Here is a 23,490-nt window from a genome sequence, read left to right as displayed (position 1 = left end):
CTCCCCACTGCTCCGTATGGGAGTTTAAATGTTTGCGCATGCAAGGGCCCCCCCCTTGCATGCGCAAACATTTAAACTCCCATACCTGGGCCTGGGGGCGCCCGGAATGCAAATCCGGCGCTGGTTGCCAGACATTCTTCACGAGGTTCACAGCAGACTCATTTACCTGTAAATTCTAGGGTGTTTTCTCTTCAAAGTGCTTCACTTCTAATGGGACATGCTTTGGACTTTACTCACACCCAGTCGTTCTTGTTTTAATATGTTTAATAAAGGTAATTTTTTAGCAGATTAAGGTTCAAAGGCTAAACTTAATTAAGCCAAAAATATTAAAGAATGAAAGAAACAAGTAAGAGTTAAGAAAGTATTATCCAATTAAAGCTAATTATTATGCCAAGGGGTATGGAGAAAAGTTAAAACACTTTAATGTAGGGCAACTCTCTGAACCTGTGCTTCCCACTGCCATATTGCCAGCTTTTCCCTGAAGACAGGGAATAAAGCAATTTATTCTCCCAATTTGTGGCAGGGGATGCATAAAAATGCATTTCATTGTGCTATATGGGAACAGAAGCTTCCCATAAAGTCATACACTATGTACTTTTTATTAATGTTCAGACTTCTAGTTTTAATAGGGGCTGCCTATGAAAAATTCAAACTTAAGGGCATTTTAAGTTGAGAAATTAATAAGTATGGCCCTGGTAGAAACAGAGAGAATAGCAGAAAATTGCAAATTAACAAGCAAAGGAAGATTACACCGGGAAGAGACAGCTGTACAGAAAAATAGCCCCAAGCTGAGACTCCTGCTCACCGCACTATGGAACATTAAAACTTTACTCCAATTACTGCTGTGACTCATTGAATCAACGGGGACACTGGGGGATTGTGCCCAAAGAGTCAAGTACTGAACCAAGGACAGTCTGGATGTCTCGGTTAGATCCCAGAAATCAAATGAATCATTATACTTTATATCTAGTGCCAGCATATTGCATTTTATTCATTCACATCATCCTTCTTCCAGCAGAGCTTACAGTCTAATGTTCTACTACAGTCACACAAGCATACTAGGGTTTCACAAGAAGCCATTAACCCACCATTATGCTTTTAGACTGAGGGAAGAAAGGGAAACACCCAGAGGTAACCCATTCATAAAAGGGAAGAATATATCCACACAGTGTCCTGGGTTAAAGCCCAAGATAACAGCAGTTCTAATCACAGTGCTACCCCTGTAAACCAACATTATTACCATGAAATAAAGTAGGACTTTACTAAATAATAAAAAAGCAGGTTTAGCAAACATTTCTTTTCAACTGCATGTTTCATCTTTACTTGGAACAATCTCAATGTCTTCATGATGTTGTATTAAAACAAAACAAAAGGGCAACTCAGAGAAGTGGCTTCACTGTGCAAGGTGATTGGGTGAATCCTGGGAGATAGCGCCACGTGGCAGAGAACATCTCCTTTAAATAAGGAACCCATGAAGACAGTGGGCAAGGAACAAACACTATATAGAAAGATACTTTCAAAATGGAAAACTTGCCAGCTTGGCAGTGCTTACATAAATATAATAAATACAACAAGACAGCACAAATTAGAAGTAAATAATTTAGGGTATTGTCAGTCATTGGACAGTATGGTATTTACATATTTACAAATATATAAGGACAGGTAATATGGTTTCTTATTTTTGTACAAACAAAAATATCACAATAGTTTTATTGTCTGTTGTCCACATCATACTGCAAGATGTAGTCACAAGAATTTGGCTGGTCCTTATGGCAAACAAGGACATATACATTTTTACAATCATTTGTATTACAGGTTCCTTCCCAGAATCCCTTTTCATTAAGACTCAAAGGGACAAATTTTTTAGCTTTAACTGATACACTTTCCGCTTCAGGAACCCGGAGCTTAAAGTGAATGGGGCTGTTTTCTGGAAGAACTCCATCTAAAGGTTCTACCAGCTCATAATTCTTGGCCCAAGATTCATATGCCAAAGGGAACACAGGCCATTTGACTGAAGCATTGGTACAATGAATAAGATAGTTACATTGTGAGGTATATACGTTGCTATCATTAGGCATTATATTTACACGTAAAACATAGGTCCCAGCACAAGGTAGGCGAACCATAATTTCAATGGTATTGTGCTTTTGCATATTAAAGGTGTGCCGGTGTTCTGTTCCAGGTGTCATCAGGGTTTCATCAGAATGTAATGTAGGAAAAACACATAAATCTTGTTCCAGTTCAAAACTTATGGTGCAACAGCCATTCTCACTTTCAATGATTGGATCAGGATGTGAAGGCTGAAGGAGTCCAATAGATTCTGTTTCTGGGGTGGGGCCAACTGGATTGTGAAGTGCAGATGGGAAAGGAGGCCATTTCGCATTTGGGTTTGTACAAGTCAAGAGGTAGTTGCAGATATAACCAATAGTATCTTCAAATATCTGAAAAACATAAGAACCTGTTTGTGGAAGACGAATATGAAACTCAATCCTATCCGTATGGCATTTCTGTAAAATGTGGTTGAGAATGTTTTGACCGTCTTCAGATATCAAGCTGCTGGTCAATTTTAGCACTCTGTCTAATTCAAAGCAAATAATGCAACAGCCATCTTCAGTTTTAATGATGGGTTCAGAGTGTGAGGGCTGGAACAGTCCAACCTTTTCTGTTTCTGGATTTGGGCCTACTGGGTTATGAAGTGCAGCAGGGAAAGGAGGCCATTTTGTATTTGGGTTGGAACAAATCAAGAGGTAGTTGCAGATATAACCAGTGGAGCCACCAAAAATCTGGAGTACATAGGAACCAGCTTGTGGAAGACGCACATCAAATGTAACATTGTTCTTTTGGGACTTCTGGATTATATGATTTCGTACAAGTGGTTTCACATCATTATACTTCAAGTAACTGGTGATATGAAGGACTTTATCAAGTGCAAAGCTGATATTACAGCATCCATCCTTGGAATTAATCACTGGATCAGGGTGGGAAGAAGGATGAATGCCGAGCTTCTCTGTATCTGGGTTTGGACCAACTGGATTAAGAAGAGCAGCAGGAAAAGGATTGCATTTTACCTTGGTATTGGAGCAGGTTATGAGATAGTTGCAGATGTAGCCAAAGGAACCACTAAATATCTGCAGAACATAAGAACCAGCCTGTGGGAGATGAACTTGGAACTCAACTTTATGTTTCTGCCGCTTCTGTATGACATGGTTCAGAATGTTTTTTACTTCATCAGATTTTAAATTGCTGGTGAGCTTCATTGGTCTGTCTAGATCAAACCCAATAGTGCAGTGCCCATCTTCTGTGTGAATGACTGGATCAACGTGTGAGGGCTGGATGAGCCCTGCTTTCTCTGATATCCAGCTTGGGCCAACAGGATTGCTTAGACTCTTAGGAATCTTTAAACTGTTATTCACTGTTCTGCAGTCTATTATGTGATCCAGAACTAAATGATAGGCTTTATCTGAACCAGGTCTCTTGGCAAATATCTGTAAAAGATGCTGTCCAGGTTTTTGAGGGTATACATCAAATATAGTCCCGTGTTTTGTCAATGTTATCAAACCTGGCATCTCTGTTTCATTTAGGGTAATGATGAATTTTATGTGTTGACTTCTCTCAATAGTAACCGAGGCCTTTCCCTTCACTAGAGAGAAAAAGAATATACAGTGATTAGTGACATGGATTTTAAAAATGAAATGAGGGTAATATACAGTAAATTAATATTTCAAGTGAGTGGTTCAGAGAAAAGGAGAAAAATAATTTCCCCCAGTTCTGTTAAAACTATATCCAGATGTTTGCCAATTACCTGTCTCAATGGCAGATGTATGAGGGTGGGAAGAGCCCAGCCCAAGGGTGTAGAAGTGGCTTCTATGCTGTACATTTTCTTCAAATTGCTTTTGAGAAAGAGGAGACTCGAGGAGTTGGTAATGCATCTGTTCTGGGAAGTGATCTTCGATGAAGAGGGCAGGGTGTGTCAGGAAATAGAATTCATTGTATCTGCAATGGTTAGAATGCTTGAAATGCCAATAACCATGTGCAAAAGAAAATAGTAAACCCTATACAAAGAATAGGCAGGCTGCAATTCTACAGATGTTATTGTACTATAGTCCTAGCACCCCATTGACAGCTGAAAGCATTTGGGGTGTTGTGAATTATGGTTCAACCAATAGATTAGTCACAAATTACCAATAGCTGCCTTGACTGAGGTGTTATTGATTGTTCCGTCATTAGGGTCAAGATGCATATTGCAGCTATGAATAACAAGAATAATAGCAACTTTCAACTAGCTAGTGTGTAATGCTCCACCTGCACTACATACAATTTTTAGAGTGAATACATTTAGCTCACTTTTTATTATGCAAAGGTAGCCCTGGACTTTACTTCTGGTCAATGGCAGTTGTAAAGTACAGGAATATTTTCAAGATTCACCATGTTCCTAGCATCTCATTCATGTTACATAAAATGTAAATCCACAAATGAATGTAAAATTGCCCTTCTAAGCGCTTATGCAATGCATATAAAATTGTCTTTTTAAGATTTTAGCAGTAAAAACAGCACCACCTGCAGCCCATTTCCTCCAACTGGTTACAGATGGCTGAAAATGAATTTCCTGAGATATTGCACTGAACTGGCCAGGGAAATGCCAGATAACTCTTTTCTGTGTCAATAACTTCAGTTTTTCAGCAGCAAAACATCACAAGATGTTCCTTTCCTCATGAAAATTCTTTTCAGCCAATGAGGGTGGCACCGTTGTTTCAGATTCATTGTATTAACAGTTTTATTAACTGCTACTATCTTGAAAAAATAATGAATGGAAATTGCAAAAGAACTTAGAAGAGCAGTTTACATTTGTTTGTTTTGAGTGTTTACATTTCCTTTAATATAATAGAAGGATGCATTTGAGCAAAGAGCAAGAAAATGTCAGGGCAATCATATTATATTGCAATTTTTTCCTTGCACACAGTTGCACACACATATTATTATTATTATTATTATTAACATTTATTTATAAAGCACCAACATATTCCACAGCGCTGTACACACATATTAGTAAAATGAGGTTCATGATATCATATTTAATAATAATATTTAATCTTTGAATTAATACATACCTAACCCAACAACAAAAAGCTGTTTAAAAACATCTTTTTTTGGCATCATTATCCACTGATGCGACCTTCACTCTTTACGGAGTACCCACAAGTTACATATACCGTATATACTCGAGTATAAGCCGATCCGAATATAAGCCGAGGTACCTAATTTTACCAAAGAAAACTGGAAAAACTTATTAATTCGAGTATAAACCTAGGGTGGGAAATGCAGCCGCTACTGCTAAGTTTCAATAATCAAAAAAATACCAATGAAATTACATTAATTAAGGCATCAGTGGGGTATAGGTTTATAAATATTTATTTCAAAGAAAACAGTAAACTAGCTCTGTAAGTGGAGAAGAGGGTCAACAAAAACAACAGGCACTGGAGGGTCTGGTTGCGGGTGGCCTAATTTGCACACAAAGGAGAGAGGGTGCTAGTCTAGAGGGACCTATGGCACTCGAGTATATACAGTATATATTTTTGAGCCCATGGAAGAGAGCATAATTACATCTCTTAATACTCACTGAAATGTAAACTTGTTTATGCTGTCATCAATATAACCTGCTCCCATTGTGCTGTCCAGTAAGTGCCAAGCGCTCTCCAGATACACTACGTTCCATGCATGATCAGGCCCTTCAGAAAACGTCTGTCCTTTCCTGTAGCCACACACTGTTTCACACTGGATGTCTGCGAGGCTACAAACACTTTGTTAAAATATGAGCACACTTTCTATTAATTATTATACAATAGTTGCTATTTTCATGATATTTTTGCAGAGATGTCTATGCAAGGATATATTCACATGCACTAATCAGCCCCCGACTGGCACTACCCCATTGGTTCTGGAGACCAATCACCCGAAGCAAATGAGGCTGTGTCAAATGCCAGAGAGGCTGCTGTAAGATGCCATAGACAGTCACTATTTATTGGGTTGGTGAGGGTTGTTTAGGCTAGTGCTGGGCGGTATACCGGTAAAAACCGAACACCGTTTTTAAAAAAAAAAACTTTATAAATTTTTTACATACCCCCATACCGGTGTGCGCGCTTCCTGGCAATTTTTCCAAATACTTCCGGGTGCGCACGTGATGTCAGCGCCATCGATAGGACGCATCATTCAGAGTCGGATACCAATGTGAGCTGTCGGGGGTGCCTGCGGCTGCCTGGCCAGTAATTATATTTTATTTGAAGGGGATGGGGGGGTGTTTGGGGTGGGGGGTTATATTTATGTGAAGGGGATGGGGGGGTGTTTGGGGTGGGGGGTTATATTTATGTGAAGGGGATGGGGGGGTGTTTGGGGTAGGGTGGGGTGGGGGGGGGTGCGTGCGGATGGGGGGGTGTTTGGGGTGGTGGGGAGGGTGCGAATGGGGGGGTGGCGGGGTGGCAGGGGGGTGTTTGGGGTGGTCACCTAATCATGCATGGGGAAAAAAAAATACCGTCAAATACCGTGATACCGATATAATTTTGAAAAATACCGTGATATAAATTTTTGGTCATACCGCCCAGCACTAGTTTAGGCCTCTGTGTACCTCAAATGCCAGGGATTATTTTGAATCCCAGGCCAGACATAGGACTAACCATTAGTGATGAGCAAATTTTTTTGTCAGTCATGAATTCCGAAATTCCAGTTTCAGCACTGGCATATTTTTTCATGAAAGTGAAAAATTGGCATGAGAAAAAAGTCGTGTCCATGTCAATAAGGCTGCAGTTGCGTCAAAAAAGTCAATTCAGTAAGTTGCAGTTGCATCACAAACATTGCAGTCACGTTAAAAAAGTCACTCAAATTTTTTGCTGCTTCACAAATTTTTTGGCAAACCGAAACAGGACAGATTCGCTCATCACTAGAAACGTTTCATAAGATGACGTTTGTCACAGTACAAAGAGAACAGATGTGTTTTTTTAACAATTTTATATTGCACTGGGAAGATATTTGAGTGTCTCAGATAAGATTGGGAGCCAGAACGTACTGAAGAAGGTGTTTGGTGTCATACAGCAGCAGTCATTCTGTCTGACCAGAAGGTTATTTATGTCTCATTATAATCACATCAGCGCTTGGGCTCCATTAATTTATCAAACAGTCATCCTTGAAATTAACTTCCCTAGAACCAAACAGTTTTGGCCCCTGGATACTTTCTGCTAGGGGATGACTTAGGTCCTCAAAATGTAAATAAATTGTTTTTTTTTTTGTTGTTTTTTTTATGCTGTCTGTGTATTATTTGTTAAAGATTACAAATCCCCTTATACAACAAATCAAAAAGAGCGGTACAAAACTGTTAAATCTTTTGGGGTTTATGGTCAGTATGGTTAAAGACACGTTTGATAGTTTACATATATGAGTTTTTGGGAAGTCCTATGTACTGCTACACAAGTTTTAAAAGGGGCCAAACTGTATGAGGAAAGAGCCATCCTAATTAGCCGAAAAGGATTAACCTTAAATAGCTGTAATGGCAAAAGATTATATGATGTTGTGTTCATTCACATAAACATTCCATGCATAGGCAGGCAAGCAGCTAGCTGTAGGAATAGCTAAGCCTATAATGGGAAGTCAGTAAGTGCTGGTAAGTATCAGGTTCATATTCTACCGGTGACTTACTAAGGTGTGCTCTAACAGTGGTACATTTTCTCCACATGAAAAGAATGTTTGGCTCAGGGGGAGAGACCTGGATATTCATTGGCAAAACCTTTAGCATGATTAATAAACCTATTATCTATTGGCACAGCAACCCTCCATGAGAGCAATTTCTCCAGAGGTTAAGCAAGTCCTGCCTTGTATGTTATGAGTTACGGTGAGAAAAGAATAGTTGGTCAATATGTTCCCTTTATACATAAGATTAAACTGTAGGAGCAACCCCTGTAGGAGGAACCCCTAAATGCAGGGTGTTAGACTCATGGCTACTCAGTTGCCATAGCGGTCATAGTGCTCAGCCAGTCTGTGAATGAGTGTTAGTCCAGTTATTGCTGGATTTTACCCAGTACTCATAGTGCTCAGCCTAGGCTAGCCTAGCTTGCCTAGGGCCTTGTATAGCTTAATGCATCCCTGCTGTACATGGTTGGGTTACAAATTACTTCACAAACTAGTCTGTGATAGAGCAAGTGGTTTAATGTAAACAAAACTGTTTCCCTCAGAGCCCATTACCTGCACATCCGCTGAAACAGCAAGGGGTAACCTGCACAGACCGTCTTCCTGCTCTGAAAAGTGGCATCTGGATCAGGTGGCACCAAACCTTTACTTTTTGTCTCAGCCACATCATACTCTAGTAAAAAAAAAAGCAAAAGCATACCTTAGCCTATGGATGAAAGCATAAAAATCACCATCTCTTTATGACCTGTAGAGGCACTGGTTCTGCATACAGGACAGTGTACTTTATAATGGGTGGTGGTGTTTTGATACAAAGGGGTGGGCAGAAACTGGGGGAATGGGCAGGGTTACAAAGTGATCCAGGGGTATAGAGGGGGAGTGGGGACCGTTGATTGGGGTATGCCAGGGGCTGAACAACTATGGATTACCAATTTACTAGCAAGTAAAGTTACTAAAGCAAGTTACTGTTAAATTTGTAATTCTGGCCTGGCTGGGTATTTGCTGGCTAGGTGGCAATACCAACATCAAGCAATGAGAGGGAATGTACAGAAATAACTATGCACTTGTGATTGCTAAGTCAAAACTTTTCCTTGCATCTTCTAACAGATGACTGTGTACTACTGGCTGTGCCACTTTTCCTGCACCAAAATTGTCCACTAGTGTAGTGGCACATGAAATGTATGACTTATTATCATATTTCTAAGTTATATTTCAAGAGAAGCACTTAAAATGATGCCAGCTTCTTTAATAATGTTGACTGCAGGATTTATGTATAGCAAGCCCCTGGAAACCAAGACTGGAATTGTGGCATATTACTCCCTAAACCTTTTGGACACTCATAGTTTCCAGCCTGACAGGGTGCCTTCCAGAACTGCAACAAGAAGAATGACTTTAAGAAATTACTTAACAACTCTGGCAAATACCTATTAAACATGATGATACAACATTGATTCCTTTGATGGTATTTATTGAATTTAAAAGCAAACTAATACAACTAATCCCCCCACCAGACTTTCTCCCTGCATTTTCTCTCTATTTTCTACTCTTATCCCTTATATTACCATCTACACAGTTATACAGGTGAGGAAACTTTGAGTTTTACTTGTGTGTTATTAGGAATAATGCACTCCTTTCTGTAAATTATAAGGATATTAGAAGTTACTGATAAGTTCTGTGACCATATAAAGACACAAGGCTGCAGGCTGAGTTATACAGGGAACCCTGAGTATCACTCATGAATTATAAGGGATAATGTACCCCCTATTGTATATTATAAGGATATTGGAAGTCACTGGGGAGTTCAATAACTAACCCTGAGGGTTCCACCACTGGTATCACTTTACCTCCAGACTAAGAATATTTGCAGTGAGAGACCATCCCCTGGGTACAGTGACTATAAAGTATTTTTAGTTCTAATTGGTTTCAGCTAGTGACTTGGCATGTCAAATGAAGCAACAGTGCAGAGGTGCTGTTCACATGTTGGCCAGCTTAATTGATAATAAAAATTAAAAAAAAAAACTACATAATTAATTATAATATATATATATATTTTTTTCTTATTGGAGGTAAAACAACTAAATAAAACTTTAGCCAAGACAAGCAAAATGACTCCCAAACAGAGCTCAGTTCGTCAGTTACTGACTACATTTTCTACCTCTTTAGTACAAAACAATAGCAGTTCCACAAATAAAAATAACATTTATTGGGTGCAAAAGAAATTTATAAATAAAAATGTGTACCACACCACATTGGTGTCTTAGTGCTCCACAGTCACTAAGTTCTGCTGTACTAATGCATTTGACACCATTTGGTGTCATTTTGTATAGAATAAATGTCTTGTTCATACATTTCTTTTGCTAAAGAGAAGGTTATTGGGGCCCTTCAGAGAGAATATCAGCTTTTCAGCATTAAGGAAACATCATGAGTAGTTTAAGGCACCTATGTGATGACATATCCATATCCAGATGGCTCGTGTTTTCTCCAAGTCTGTGGAAGCTTCACAAAGAAGGTCCTTTACTAGGAGTTCAAGGGTCCTGTGGCCATTCACCTAATGTAAAGGATGAACAACAAGCCAAGCAGATGAACATCAAACTCCATTTAGAAACATTCCACAGTGGCAAAAATCATCCCCAAAAAACTGAAAACTGAAATTTCTCTTCTGTGATCTACATGTCATAGACAAGCCCATTTTAGGTAAATTGTCTTCATAGGGAATAATAGTATTCAGTACAAAAGCTGACTCTATAGACTAGATAGAGTATGAAGCTACATTAAACTTGGAATGCAGAGTGCTCATTGAGTATGGCATCTTTAAGTGATATTCCTATTACTTATTTGTTAATTTTTTAATAATATTCAATCACTTTAAGATACTTTTTAAACATTTTAATCCACTTTATAATGTTAAATAGGCATTGGCAACACCCTGAGGTAGTACTCACTTAGGTGAACTAGTCCCCAGAACTAGAAGGATTCTCAAAGTGGTGCTTACTCCTTAAACGGGGGACTAGCTCAAGACTTGAGTCCCTATGCTGGCAGACAACACCGGGATGTAACAAACTAAATTCCTCATCGGAGCCTCTGGCTGCTCTAGTAACTGTAAATGGATACTATCTCTCACTCTTAGAGCAAGTGCTTACAAATCTTTCCTCACAATGATTTCTCCTTCTGTGGCTTTCTACCTCCACATAAGGCTTTCAAGCACCAACCACCCCCTTCAGCAAGTGGGGCCCAAAGAGACCGAGTACATAGGGACTTCTCTTCTAAAGACTAGAGTCACCTGATACGCCTAGTCAACTACAGAACTGCTAGGAAACACTTTAACCTGCAAAGGAAAACTGTAGAAAACAAGGCCCAGTCCTTGGCTGGATTGACCCTTATGGATACTACCTAAAGAAAAGGTAAACAAAACCTTTACCCCCCCCTACAGTATATACTGTATAGATCAGTGCTGTCCAACTTCTACGGTGCCGAGGGCCGAAATTTCTCTAGCATACATGGTGGAGGGCCGCTAATGGAAGCCAGTTTTGACCACTCCCCTTTTTGAAACCACACCCACTTCAAACCACACCTATTTTATCACAATGGTGGTAGCACAGCAAAATCCCAAATGCTTGGTCCTTACTGTGGGGATATCAACCATCATTCATATGTGAAAGAATTATGTCATATTAAGATATACCCTTAAATTCCATATGCCTCCTCCTCCCTTGTGGATAGCAGAGCAACCCCCAGTACATAATTACACACCTTAGGGACCATTTAATGGCTATTTCCAACTGCTAACAAACTCCCACAACAAACCCCTGCCAGGTTCACCTCCCACAAGCAGCATAGGGCAAGCAGAGTATGGCACACACAGGCAGCACTCTGCCTGTCCTATGCTGTCTCTGTGTGCCATACTCTGCCTGTCCTACCCTGCCTGTGTGTGCCATACTCTGCCTTCTCTATGCTTCCTCTGTGTGCCATACTCTTCCTGCCCTACCCTGACTGTGTGTTCCATACTCTGCCTGCACTACCCTTCCTGTGTGTGCCATACCCTCCCTGACCTATGCTGCCTGTGTGTGCCATACTCTACCTGCCCTATGCTGGCTGTATGTGCCATACTCTGCCTACAGTACCTATGTCTGAGGTGTGAAGAAGTGAACAATGGGAGTGATTACAGTCTGAGCCTGAGGTGGGAACACTGCAGGGGGTCAACAATGCAGGTATTAAAAGGTGTGAACAACACAGGGGATTACATGTTTAAACAATACAGAGGGATTACAGCCTGAATCTGAGGTGAGAACCATGCAGGGGGCCAGTTAATCTCAGTACTGATACCATTTAATGCTTACTCAAAGGTAAGCCATCAAAGCAGCCAGACAGGTGGGGGGCCACACAGAGGGGGGCGGCCCGCGGGCCGCCAGTTGGACAGCACTGGTATAGATAATTTCTATAAATTCTTGTCAACTGTATATATCACAATAATGCACTGACAAACACCACATACAGGGGACTAAACAATACACTATGTAACCAATATAATTTGTCATTTGCATTGAAACTGGGGCAAGAAAAGGTTTGCGTAAAGCCAAAACCCACCATCACCAAACACATCTTCTGCGGGCCTGCCTTTAGACCATCTATTCTTATATACAATCTAGCCTCAGAAGCAACCTCAGTATTGTTTGATTCAGTGTATACATCATTTTTTTTTTTTTAAAACAAACCAACTCAAACATTACACAGCTGTAATGTTTAGTTAAATACAGAAGAGTTAATGATTCATTTACTAGCACTAATTATATCACAGTTAAATGAATTAATATTGTAGTTTAATTGTGCAGGTTTATATATAAACAATAACAAGGTTAATTATACCTTTAAAGCGTACGCATCCAGCTTTGCCAGTGTCTCAAGATCTACCTGCAGAGATTTTAGGTTTTTCTTGTCCCATGGATACTCTGTAGTGCAAAAGAAAATAAACTGTTAGTGACAACAACATATGGCTCCATCTGTGTATATATGTTAGGTTGCAGAATTCATACCTTGTTAAAAAAAGTGACATGGTCATTGTTACGAACAATGTGCAAATGTATTCAATTAAACAACTGGGCTCAATTTGGCCACCTATACACTGGGCACAGTGAACAATGATTGGATGATTTAGAGGGGCCTACAGGCGCACTGGATGAGTACCACATCGACATGTCAATGGGGTCCTGGTTGGATGGGAAGATTAAACCTGACAATTGATATCTGGCCAATTTTTGCCCAGATCATGGTTAGAAAGGACCATTGGCAGGCCAATTAAGCAGCTTTTATCATCTTGTGTATTGCCACATTAAGCTGTATGCCCAGTGGTTTTTTCAATCTGCAAAAAAAAGAACATGGCATAAAGAGATCTGGAGCTTGAGACTCTAATGAATATGTTACATGTTATGAAAATATTTGCATGTAGGTTGTAAATTGTATAATGGATTAGAGAAATGATTGTCAAACTGTGGGGCTGGTCCCCCTAGGGTGGACGAGAGCAGAAAACCAGTTGGACAGAAATTTGAGGTGCATATTTGCTGCCCTCAATATACTTGGAACAATAACTGAATCATTGACTGACTATTGTAACGTAGTTATGAGTTAATGGTGGTCCTTGGACAAATTAATTTAAATCTAAAAAGACAGAAGACAATGTATTTGGTGTGTCTTTACTGCTACAGCACTGATATGTTGAGCACCAGAGGCTCTGAAATAGTAACTATTTATTTATAAAGAAAGTACATTAACTGTTCACATATATATCTAATCTCTTCAGGTCCCTGTAATAGTGACTGTGTCATGGGGTTACCAGCACCACAAGCCAAAAAATGGGGTTACTTGCTTACCTAGCCCTCCCTGCCTCCTGCTGCTAGAGCAATATTGTGTTCTAAGACTGCACTAGCTAATAACCCAATTCATAATTTGACTTGTACTGGGGACACCGACCCCAAATCTGGATCACACATAGACCTTCAAGTCAAAGTAAGGGTGGTCTCATGATCCTATCTATCACATGGATTTAGAAACTCTGAGAAAGAACATTAGATAACTATCAGTTCTAATCTATGCTCTCCCCTACTTCTGTCTAAGGATCCTTTATGTAAGTTGCTACCAACACATAGCTTTGAGCAGGGTTTATATGCCTACTACACTTTATAAATAAGCAGATTAATTGTGGGTTCCCCAACCATGTCAAAGTAAGCTATAATAAGTAAGCTATAATAGTATTTAACCCAGGGGGCTCAAACTCAATTTACCTGGGGGCCGCAGGAGGCAAAGTCAGGATTAGGCTGGGCCGCATAAGGGATTTCACAAAAAATTGGCTTTCAAGGGATAATGCAAGGCACGGCGGGCGGGAGCTGCTGATTGCGGAAATGACGTTATGCCATCATAACAGTTATTATGGGAAGACGTTCTGTGTGCACAATTAGCTCCTTAGCAGCTAATTGTGCACACAGAACTTCTTCCCATAATAACTGTTATGATGGCATAACGTCATTTCCCCAATCAGCAGCTCCCGCCGTGCCTTGCATTATCCCTTGAATCGCAATAAAAATCGCGATCCATTCATTGCTTTTGAGAAGGCGTTGGTGCGGGCCACAAAATACTGTACCGAGGGCCGCAAATGGCCCGCGGGCCGCGAGTTTGAGACCCCTGATTTAACCCTTCTTTAATGAGAAACAAGGCCCATAGCATACTAGAAATAGGACAGATGGTAACTAGTAAATGGAATGTGGGAGCAGTAGCTTCTGGCCCACAATGATTTCATCTCCTACTACTGACTATCATACACACAACAATAACCATGAACATAAAAATGTTTTTAGCAGCTAAAGGCTGTTCTCATTGCTTCAAAACTATATATTATTACACCAGAGAAACTATGCATTAATGTTAAGAATGACAACTTTACGACACCCTAAAAAAACGAAAAGGAAAAAAAAAAAAGATGGGTTCTGTTAGTGTGACATAGTGCAGTATTTCATTTTGCATGATTTATATCCTATAATACAATTCTGCCAAAATTGTCCATTTTCAGAAAGTGCTGTATGCAAATATAGCATATTCAATGAAATTATGTTTTCTGAAAGATAGGGAAATGTCTTGCATTTTCAGAAATGATTAATGCACTGGAAGAGGTTCCTGTCGGCATGAAAAGTGCATGTCCATGAAAGAATGGGGAGTCGGACCACACCAGGAAAAAAAAAAGAGATTCTCATTAAATTCAGACTAACACTATTCAGAATATTAACCCATTTAGTAACAACATATATTAAAGAACATTGCCCTAAACAGCCAGCAATGTAACGCTTTAGCATAGCATTGGCGCATCAGCCCTTTAGCTGTGTCTAACATCAGCTCTTTAGCCTTGTATCCGATTTGCATCAAGATGCAAGTGCTGCTGTGTCAGATGCAACTTGGACATACACTATGGGGCTGATTCATTAAAGGTCGATAGCGCTTATAGCATGCTTTTTTTGCGTTAAAAAGCATGCGATAAATAAGTACCAATTCATCAAAGTCATTTCGCATGCGTTAAGACATATCGCATGCACAAGAAAACACATCAGCATTATTTCTAATGCATTGCATTATTTAGCGAATAGAAATAGTACTAACGCATGATTCACAAACACATATGAAGCATTAAACGTGCAAAATATCGCATTAATCTGTGCGAATATTAACACCTACTTGGGGCAGGCGGGAATTATAGAAAAGTACAGGTCATGAGCTTTTGGCAACACAATAAGGACTTTGCAGTGGGATTTATTCAAGTCTGTGTTGGCCCTAGAGTGATGCAGCCTCCAGTTTGCAGGGAAATGGTCATTTTCAGAACAGTAGTTTTCAGAAAGTAATGGTTACAAGCGTAATATCGTGCGCTAAATATCGCACGTGGCGGGAAATAACACAAGAAAATCGCTCATCGCGAGTTAAATAACGCAAAGAACATCGCTTCTTAATTATGACACCTGTCCTTTTAATTAATTGAGCGTTAAGTTGCAAAAAATTAATAACATTTTTAACGCATTCTATAAATAACGCTCATTTTATCGACCTTTAGTCATGATATACAGTATCTAGTAGAATTAAGTCTAAAACAACCGGAGTTTTTCTTGAAAACGTGGTGAAATGTCCAGTTGTTTTAGACTTAATTCTACTAGGTACTTTACTATTCTTCCATTAAACATTAGAAATAAGTGCAACTGTGCTGATATTATGTGGATTAAATATAAACGTAGGTTTAAATCATGAGACTTCAGTGCTGTGTGAAAAATCATTACACGGGCATTAGGGCATCTGGTTTGGGCATTTAACGTCATTTAATGTGCACCTGTCATTTGTTGAAGTAACATATAGACACAGTATTTCCTGTTCCAGAAAGGTAAACATAACCTTTATAGTACTGCCACAGCTTGCGTGTATTAACCCTATGCAGACCAAAGGAAACCCTCTGGATTCTTAGTCTTTGTACAGTCTCTATGGATTTGAAGGCATATGGCCTAAAAGAAATCTATGTGCACTATCTAGTTAGTGATAAATCTAAAGCAACTGGATTTGCTGAGTAATCTTGAAGATGTTTCACCACTTATTCAAGTGGCATATTTAGCCAACCTGTAGCCCATGATGGTAGATGTAGCCCAAGGGGGTTAATGTGGCAAGTCTGTACCCCACAACCCCACATGTAGCCAGCCTACAGCCCATGAGAATTTTATTGGCCATCCTGTAACATATAATGATGTGACAGTGTATGTGGCTAACGTGCAGGCTATGATGGTGTATGTAGCCAACCTGTAGCCTATAAAAGTGCTTGTAGTCAGCCTGCAGCCTATTATATAGTTTATTTAGCTACCTGCAGCCTATGCGTACATAACCAAGCTGCAGCCTATGTTAGTTTATATAGCCAGTCATCAGGATATGATTGTGTTTGTAGCCATCCTGCAGCCTATGAAGGTGTATAATACATGTAGAGTATATACTGTATATAATACATATAATTCATATTATTATTAATATTGAATTAATTATCAACACTTATTATCTACGAAATGGAAAACAGTCCCCAAATAACAGCCAGTAACCATGTATTTCACATATGGCTAAATCTCGCTAAAGCAAATACATTGATGGCCGAGCGTATCTACATATGTGCCCTATACTGTCACACTGTGCTGCACACAGCACAACTAAAGTAAATGGGCATCAGGGCCCTATCGTACCAAATGTACAATAAAATTACTTAACAAACCTGCCATGTATATAAAAACTGTGCCACCAGTAACAAATTTAAAAAAATATCAACCAAAGCAACGCAGGTTTGGGTGAGCCTATCTATCTAAGGACTAACCAGTTGCACCCCAGTGTGCATACCTAGGTGATAATTTGATGCAAATCTTTATTAGTATTTGCCTTATCTTGGGCACATCTACTGTCACTGCTTTAGGCACAACTGTCATATGATAATTACAAAAAAGAATTATGTAGTCATTAGCAAAATGTCAGAAGCTGAATAAATTGAATTCTTTGGGGACTGCTGTCCCTTTTGTAAATAATTTGGAGCCTATGAAGGTGTATGTAGTCTGCCTGCATTACAGTTAATATTATATGATATTATATTGCATGTGAACACAAATCTGATAAAATACAGGTATGGGACCTATTATCCAGAATGCTTGAGACCTGTGGTTTTCTAAGGGATCTTTCCGTAATTTGGAACTTTATATTTTAAGTCTAGTAAAGAATCATTTAAACATTAAATAAAACCAATAGATTGTTTTGCTTCCAGCAAAGATCAATTATATCTTAGTTGGGATCAAGTACAGGTACTGTTTTATTATTACAGAGAAAAGGGAATCATTTAACCATTAAATAAACCCAATAGGGCTGTTCTGCCCCCAATAAGGGGTAATTATATCTTAGTTGGGATCAAGTACAAGGTACTGTTTCATTCTTACAAAGAAAAAGGAAATCATCTTTAAAAATGTGAATTATTTGATTATAGTGGAGTCTATGGGACATGGCCTTCCCGTAATTGGGAACTTTCTGGATAATGGGTTTCCAGATAACGGGTTCAATACCTGTATTGAAAAAATATCATTTGTAATCACCTATTCAGCTCTGTGGTTATTTTCTTTGTCTAGGAGGCTGACTTTAAGTATTGGGCACCAATCTTTTTTAATGAGGTGTAAAACCTTTTCCTTATAATCTACAATATAAACCATAATGATCTGATTTTGTCATAAATAATAATGCCTTTCTAAAAAAAGTTTCATTTTCAGCTGTATATCTCTAAGATCGAAATATGTTACTGAATTAAAGCTGAGAAAAACAGTGCATGAATTATGTCAGCAACAAACACTTGCATTGTGACTTCAACAAACATGCAATTGGTCTGACAGGTCAGATTAGAGAGCTGTTTGGTGATCCAGACCTCTATTCAAATACAATAAGAATATAATAAACAAAAGAATATGATAGAATCCTGTCTGGGATGACCAATGTAGGGCACTTTAGCTGCTCTTGTATCCCACTCTATTTAAATTCAGACAGCTTTTCACTGGGTATTGCACTTCAGCAGCAGCTGGAGGACCTCAGGCTTAATATGTCTGAAGCAGAATTCAGAAGATTCTATGAGCTAATAAACAATCCATGTGGTTCCACAGTTAAACAAATTGCTCAATTAGTATTTCTGCTCTCACCCTCTATTAAATGCATCTCACTAGTTATGAAGTATATAATTATATGCCGGTACCATCTAAACAGTAACAAATCTCTGCCCTTGAAGACACATACTGACTAAGCAGTGCCGTAACCTCCCTTTGGAGAACCACAAATTAGGAATCTGGAGAACATGCAGCTGTAAGGCACAAATGGATATGAAATATAACTTGAGTTGGGTTCCTATCGGCCCCGCTGAGATTAGTCGAGCTAATAAAGCTGTAGCAGAGTATGTATGTGTTATTGCAGGATTTTTAGTAATCGTGAGCAGATTTGCAGCGAATGTAACCCTGGAATACTGCTGAATATTGTTAGAGATGTGCCGGCTTCCTATTTGAATTCAATTATTTTCTTACTGAATTCAGTGTGACATTTTTCTTCATTCTTTCCGTTTGCACAGAACGTTCCATCTTCCTCTGTGTGAAGGGAAATAAAGAAAGTTATTATTTCGCATAATACTGGGTGTAATCTCACGGCGGCGTCTTGTCTAATTGAAGAACATTTTATTTGTTCTATAGACAGTCATAAAAACTATACAAGGAAGAATATTATGATATAGTTGTATTGTGCTATACCCTGACTAGTTTTATGCAGTATTTATATATTGTCTAGGCAGCAAAAGAGAAAGTCAAGACTGCCCTAAATATAGTTGAATTATGAAGCAGGGTGCTATAAGGGTATGCGTAGCCAAGGTCAGTGACATGGCAACCACCAAGCCTGGACTGCCATTCAAAAACCAGCCCACTAAATAGCAACTGTCTATGGCAATTTATATTTTATATAAGCTCCTCTGGCATTTGCCAGAATACACAAATTGCTAGTCCGGGCCTGGCTACCACATTCACTTCTCACCAGGTAGAAATCCCCTTGACCCCACCTTTGCTTATAAACCTGAGTCTACTGTCATCCCAGGTGATAATTGTACTGAAATTTCTAGGGGCCAGATATGTGCAGGGTTTAGAGGTACTTAACCAAAGGGGACCACTGGACACAACCATACATTGTACGTTATGGTATTTGGGGGAATAAGTAAAGCACGGTGAGGGTCTGTTTCTGTTTAACGCCCCTGTTATCCCCCAACCTTCTCATAGGGCTGACAAAGGGGAGAATGAACCTTTAACAAATGGAAGACATAATTACCCCTAGATTAGATAAGGAATGAGTGACCAATGCAAATGAAATTATTATTGACTGCTATTGGTCAATGGACCTGAATCATTCCTTTTCCATTGTTCAATCATACCGTTCCTCTGAACCTAGTGTGGCAGGATAGTGAAAGTACTATCAAAGATACTCATGGAAATCCATATTAACAGGCCTCATAACTGGCCATTTTTTACACTTCAATTAGTCCACAGTACCAGACACTTAAAACTTACTCCCCTTTATCTTGGTTCTATGCCAGCCTAACCTCTAGCCATGTGCCTGAATTCACTCAACGCTGTCCACTCAATTGTTAAACCCCTTCTTTCCTGTATCATTTACCCATCTAGTTCAGTTATTTATCTACCCTATCCACTGCATTTCAGAACCTCTCAGTTTAACCTGCATACAAAACATAATAACTGTGTTCATGGTATACATGAAAATAACAATGTTTTCTGTTGCCAGGTTCATTTACAGTTATATACATGTTACTTTTTGTCATACCTGTAGTCTCCTTCTTCTGAATAAAATGGGCACCCTCCACCTGACCTGCAGATGATATTTTTTTTAGGGTGAATGCAATACCAACCAATCAACATTGAGCAGAACACTGAGTATAAATAAAGCAAGCATCTAATAGTACAAAGCCAGTAAATAATCACATAACCAAGTGATGTTAGTAAGGGGATGTAACTTACCAATATCTATGTTATCTTCCACCAGCTCATTTATCTTCTTTTTGAAGCCTGGCAACATTAAAAGACAGCAAATGTAAATGCTGTGGGGAAAATGATAATGTAAAAGAACAGAACAAGAAGCTTAGAGCTTTCAGTACCAAATGTCAAACAAAATCACTATATAACCTAATCCATGTGCCCATTATATTGGCCTTAAGTTGGTTATTGCCCTTGCCATGACATCTAACACCTTTATAATACTCCTCTGAAAAGTCTGCTGTGAAGAAAGAAATTCACTTTCTTGCCCAAACCTAATACAACTGCCGAAAAAACACTTTTAAAGTCTAAGGCAGGGATCCCCAACCTTTTAAACCCATGAGCCACATTCAAATGGAAAAAGTGTTGGGGAGCAACACAAGCATGAAAAATGTTCCTAGTGGTGCCAATGAGAGCAATAATTGGTTATTTAATAGCCCCTATGTGGACTGGGAGCCTACAGAAGGCTCTGTTTGGCAGTACACCTGGGTTTTATGCAACCAAAACTTGCCTCCAAGCCAGGAATTCAAAAATAAGCACCTGCTTTGAGGCCCCTGGGAGCAACACCCAAGGGGTTGGGGAGCAACATGTTGCTTACGAGCCACTGGTTGGGGATCACTGGTCTAAGGTAACAATTCAGTTTAGTTTACATAGGTTTCCCCCATACCACTGTATCCCCCCTTTTTGCCTTAGTTACACCATTATTAATGCAAACTAAAGTAAAACATATGGAGTGGTCAACATTGGACAATAACATTTGTTCCACTTTCTTGTGCTTTAGGGGCACAACTAGATTCATCAACATGATCTTTCTGGGTACTTCTTTGAGCTTTTTACTCAATGGGGATAGGGGTAGGAATGTGATTTGTCATTCAGGGTCCATAAAAAATGTTTATCCTACCCTATAGTCTGAAGTCAATTGGGAGGACATCCATAAACTCACCAACCTTTAATTATTGCCTAAAATGGCTATGAGACACGGTTATATCTGGGGTTTGACCAGAACTCATATAAATACCAAACAGCTTATGTAAATACTGTATAGTGTGCTGCCATCACTATATAACAGCTTTTATTGCCATTATAAATACGTGGCTCACTTTACATTGATTTTCTTTAGGGTCGCTGATACTCTGATTCTGAGAGATAGCTGTTAGGGTTAAGGGGGTTGTTAAAATTCATTTTTAGTATGATATAGACAGTGATATTTTAAGATAATTTGCAACTGGTTTTCATTTTTTGTTTTTGTTGTGTTCTTTTTAGTCATTTAGCTTTTTGTTCAGCAGTTCTCTGGTTGCTAGGGTAATGTTTACCTTAGCAACCAGGTAGTGGTTTGAATGAGAGACTGGAATTTGCATAGGAGAGGGACTGAATAGAAAGTTAAGGAATGTAACAGTGATAATAAAATCGTAAGCTCACAGAGCAGCAGTTTTTTTTACTGCCGGGGTCACGGATCCCCATTTGAAAGCTGGAAAGATGTATAAATCGAAGGCAAATAATTCAAAAACTATAAGAAGAAGATAAAGAACACCAATTGCAGTGTGCTAGGAATAGGATATGCTATAACATTCTAAAAGTTAATGTTAAACACCTTTTAATGGCTGGTATTAGTTGTCTAAGTCTAGTGTCTAATCTAGTTTTCCCCACCGGTGTGACGCTAATTAGTTTAATGCAACCACCCATCACTGCGCACACAGGGTGGATTTTGGGGCAACATCTACCTTGGTTGACAGGCATTTGCCTTTAATGTTAATAATTGCCTGCATGGGTTGTTACCAGAAGTATTGCTGTTTCTCCACTGCGGTTCTTCTGTTGGTGGAGAAAAACCCAAGTTTGACATTAGCCAAAACCTCTAATATTCTGTAAGTGTAAAATAATCCAGTTCATAGTTTCCAGCGGAATCACAACTACCAGAAACTGGAGTTTCATCTTGCTGTGACCTGGGGCACAATGAGATTACATTCAATGATTGCCATTATTACTGATTGGTAAGCCTCATATACTGAGGTGCCATTAGGATATAGAAGCCAATCAGCCTTTTTCACTAGATAAAGCTCACCAAGCCAACCCTAATATGCAATTACTAGGTTAGGTGAAAAATAAGACTTGGATCTTGGACTCATATGGGTTGGTCGGACTTTAGAACCGACAGCATTAATAGAAACATTTCATAAAATGATATGCAACAAGAAATCCTCTAGCATGCTGGGAGATGTAGTCCAACAACAGCTTGAATAGAGCGTATTGGACATCTCTAGTCAGACAGAGGAATGTAATACTCACACAGGTAAGTAACACAGAAGTAGATGGGGAGCAGTGGGAAGCAAAGGATTCCAAAAAATATCTTCTGCCACAGGCTGAGCTGTTGGTGTAGCGCCATAGTGTGTCGCTCAAAAGATGAAATTGTGCCCTAGTTTCCTGGTACGCTATTGTGCTCCTTGTATTAAAAATGCAGAACTTTAAACTGTGATGTGAGTGGAGTTTATAGGCACAATGTATTTATGGCTCTGTGGCAAAACAAACCCATTTAGAAGAGGAATTTGGGTGTGTTCCTTTAACCTTTGGAGCTGAAGTTGAACTGATTGCTATTTAGCCTGGCAGCTCTCACAGGTAACCGTGCACGCTTGAAATTTTATTTGACCAACTTAATGCCCTCAGAATATGTGAGCGGTATATAGCACCCTTGTCATACACGGGAAGACTTTGTACCATCGTCAGTGGTAGCAGAAACAGCAATTTATGGACTGAACTCAATAAAATCCCTGAGCTGTGTGACATTGCTTATCAATATCACTTATCTAAATGACTATGTGCAGTTTGTATCTTTGCAAATAACTGGCACACTTATAGAACTAATTGCATTTGCTAATACTACATGGCCAGTAACTATGTTTTCTCTAATTAAACCATTCAGCTGTGTGAAGCTACATTAGTTCATTTCTCCAGCAAGATAAAAGGAAATATCTATTCAATGGATTCTGGTGAGATTGCACCCCTAGTGGCCAGACATGCTACATATAAAGCTCACTTGGTTTACTAAGCAGTAACACGCATGTCTGTTGCTTTTAAAGTCCATAACTGGTCATTACGATGTTCCATAATGAATTTTACAGGCCAGTTACCTGCAGCTGGAATACTGGTGTAAAAATGCTACACAAATATCTCATATGATGCTCTTACAAAGGTTTGAAATCCTCTTCTCTAAGCTGTTTGCATTTGTTGATAC

The 23,490-nt window shown here is 39.2% G+C and overlaps 1 protein-coding gene across 1 annotated transcript; it reads right to left on the bottom strand.

Moving 5' to 3' along the window:
• Positions 1–965: 965 nt before the first annotated feature.
• LOC101730654 (kyphoscoliosis peptidase) lies at positions 966–23,490 on the bottom strand. Its single transcript, XM_012971430.3, has 10 exons — positions 22,548–23,490; positions 20,250–20,297; positions 20,056–20,100; positions 18,762–18,821; positions 12,532–12,614; positions 10,108–10,216; positions 8,227–8,344; positions 5,618–5,788; positions 3,803–3,993; positions 966–3,640 (listed from the first exon to the last, which is right to left on the bottom strand). Exons 1-10 carry the CDS (start codon positions 22,642–22,644, stop codon positions 1,710–1,712), a joined length of 2,853 nt encoding a protein of 950 aa, XP_012826884.2. The 5' UTR covers positions 22,645–23,490; the 3' UTR covers positions 966–1,709.

Source organism: Xenopus tropicalis, chromosome 5 (genome assembly GCF_000004195.4).
Source record: "Xenopus tropicalis strain Nigerian chromosome 5, UCB_Xtro_10.0, whole genome shotgun sequence".
In the NCBI taxonomy this organism is placed as follows: domain Eukaryota; kingdom Metazoa; phylum Chordata; class Amphibia; order Anura; family Pipidae; genus Xenopus; species Xenopus tropicalis.
The sequence above is the reverse complement of the archived record's forward strand: the minus strand, read 5'-3'. Positions and strand labels throughout refer to the sequence as shown.

Bases quoted from the DNA above. Each gene is read 5' to 3' on its own strand.
- LOC101730654 (XM_012971430.3), bottom strand. From the start codon at position 22,644: ATGGCGCTACACCAACAGCTCAGCCTGTGGCAGAAGATATTTTTTGGA. The intron at 5,789-8,226 runs GTAATGGGCTCT...AAGTGTTTGTAG, and splicing joins CTGTTTCAGCGGATGTGCAG to CCTCGCAGACATCCAGTGTG. The intron at 3,994-5,617 runs GTGAGTATTAAG...TAACCATTGCAG, and splicing joins ATAAACAAGTTTACATTTCA to ATACAATGAATTCTATTTCC.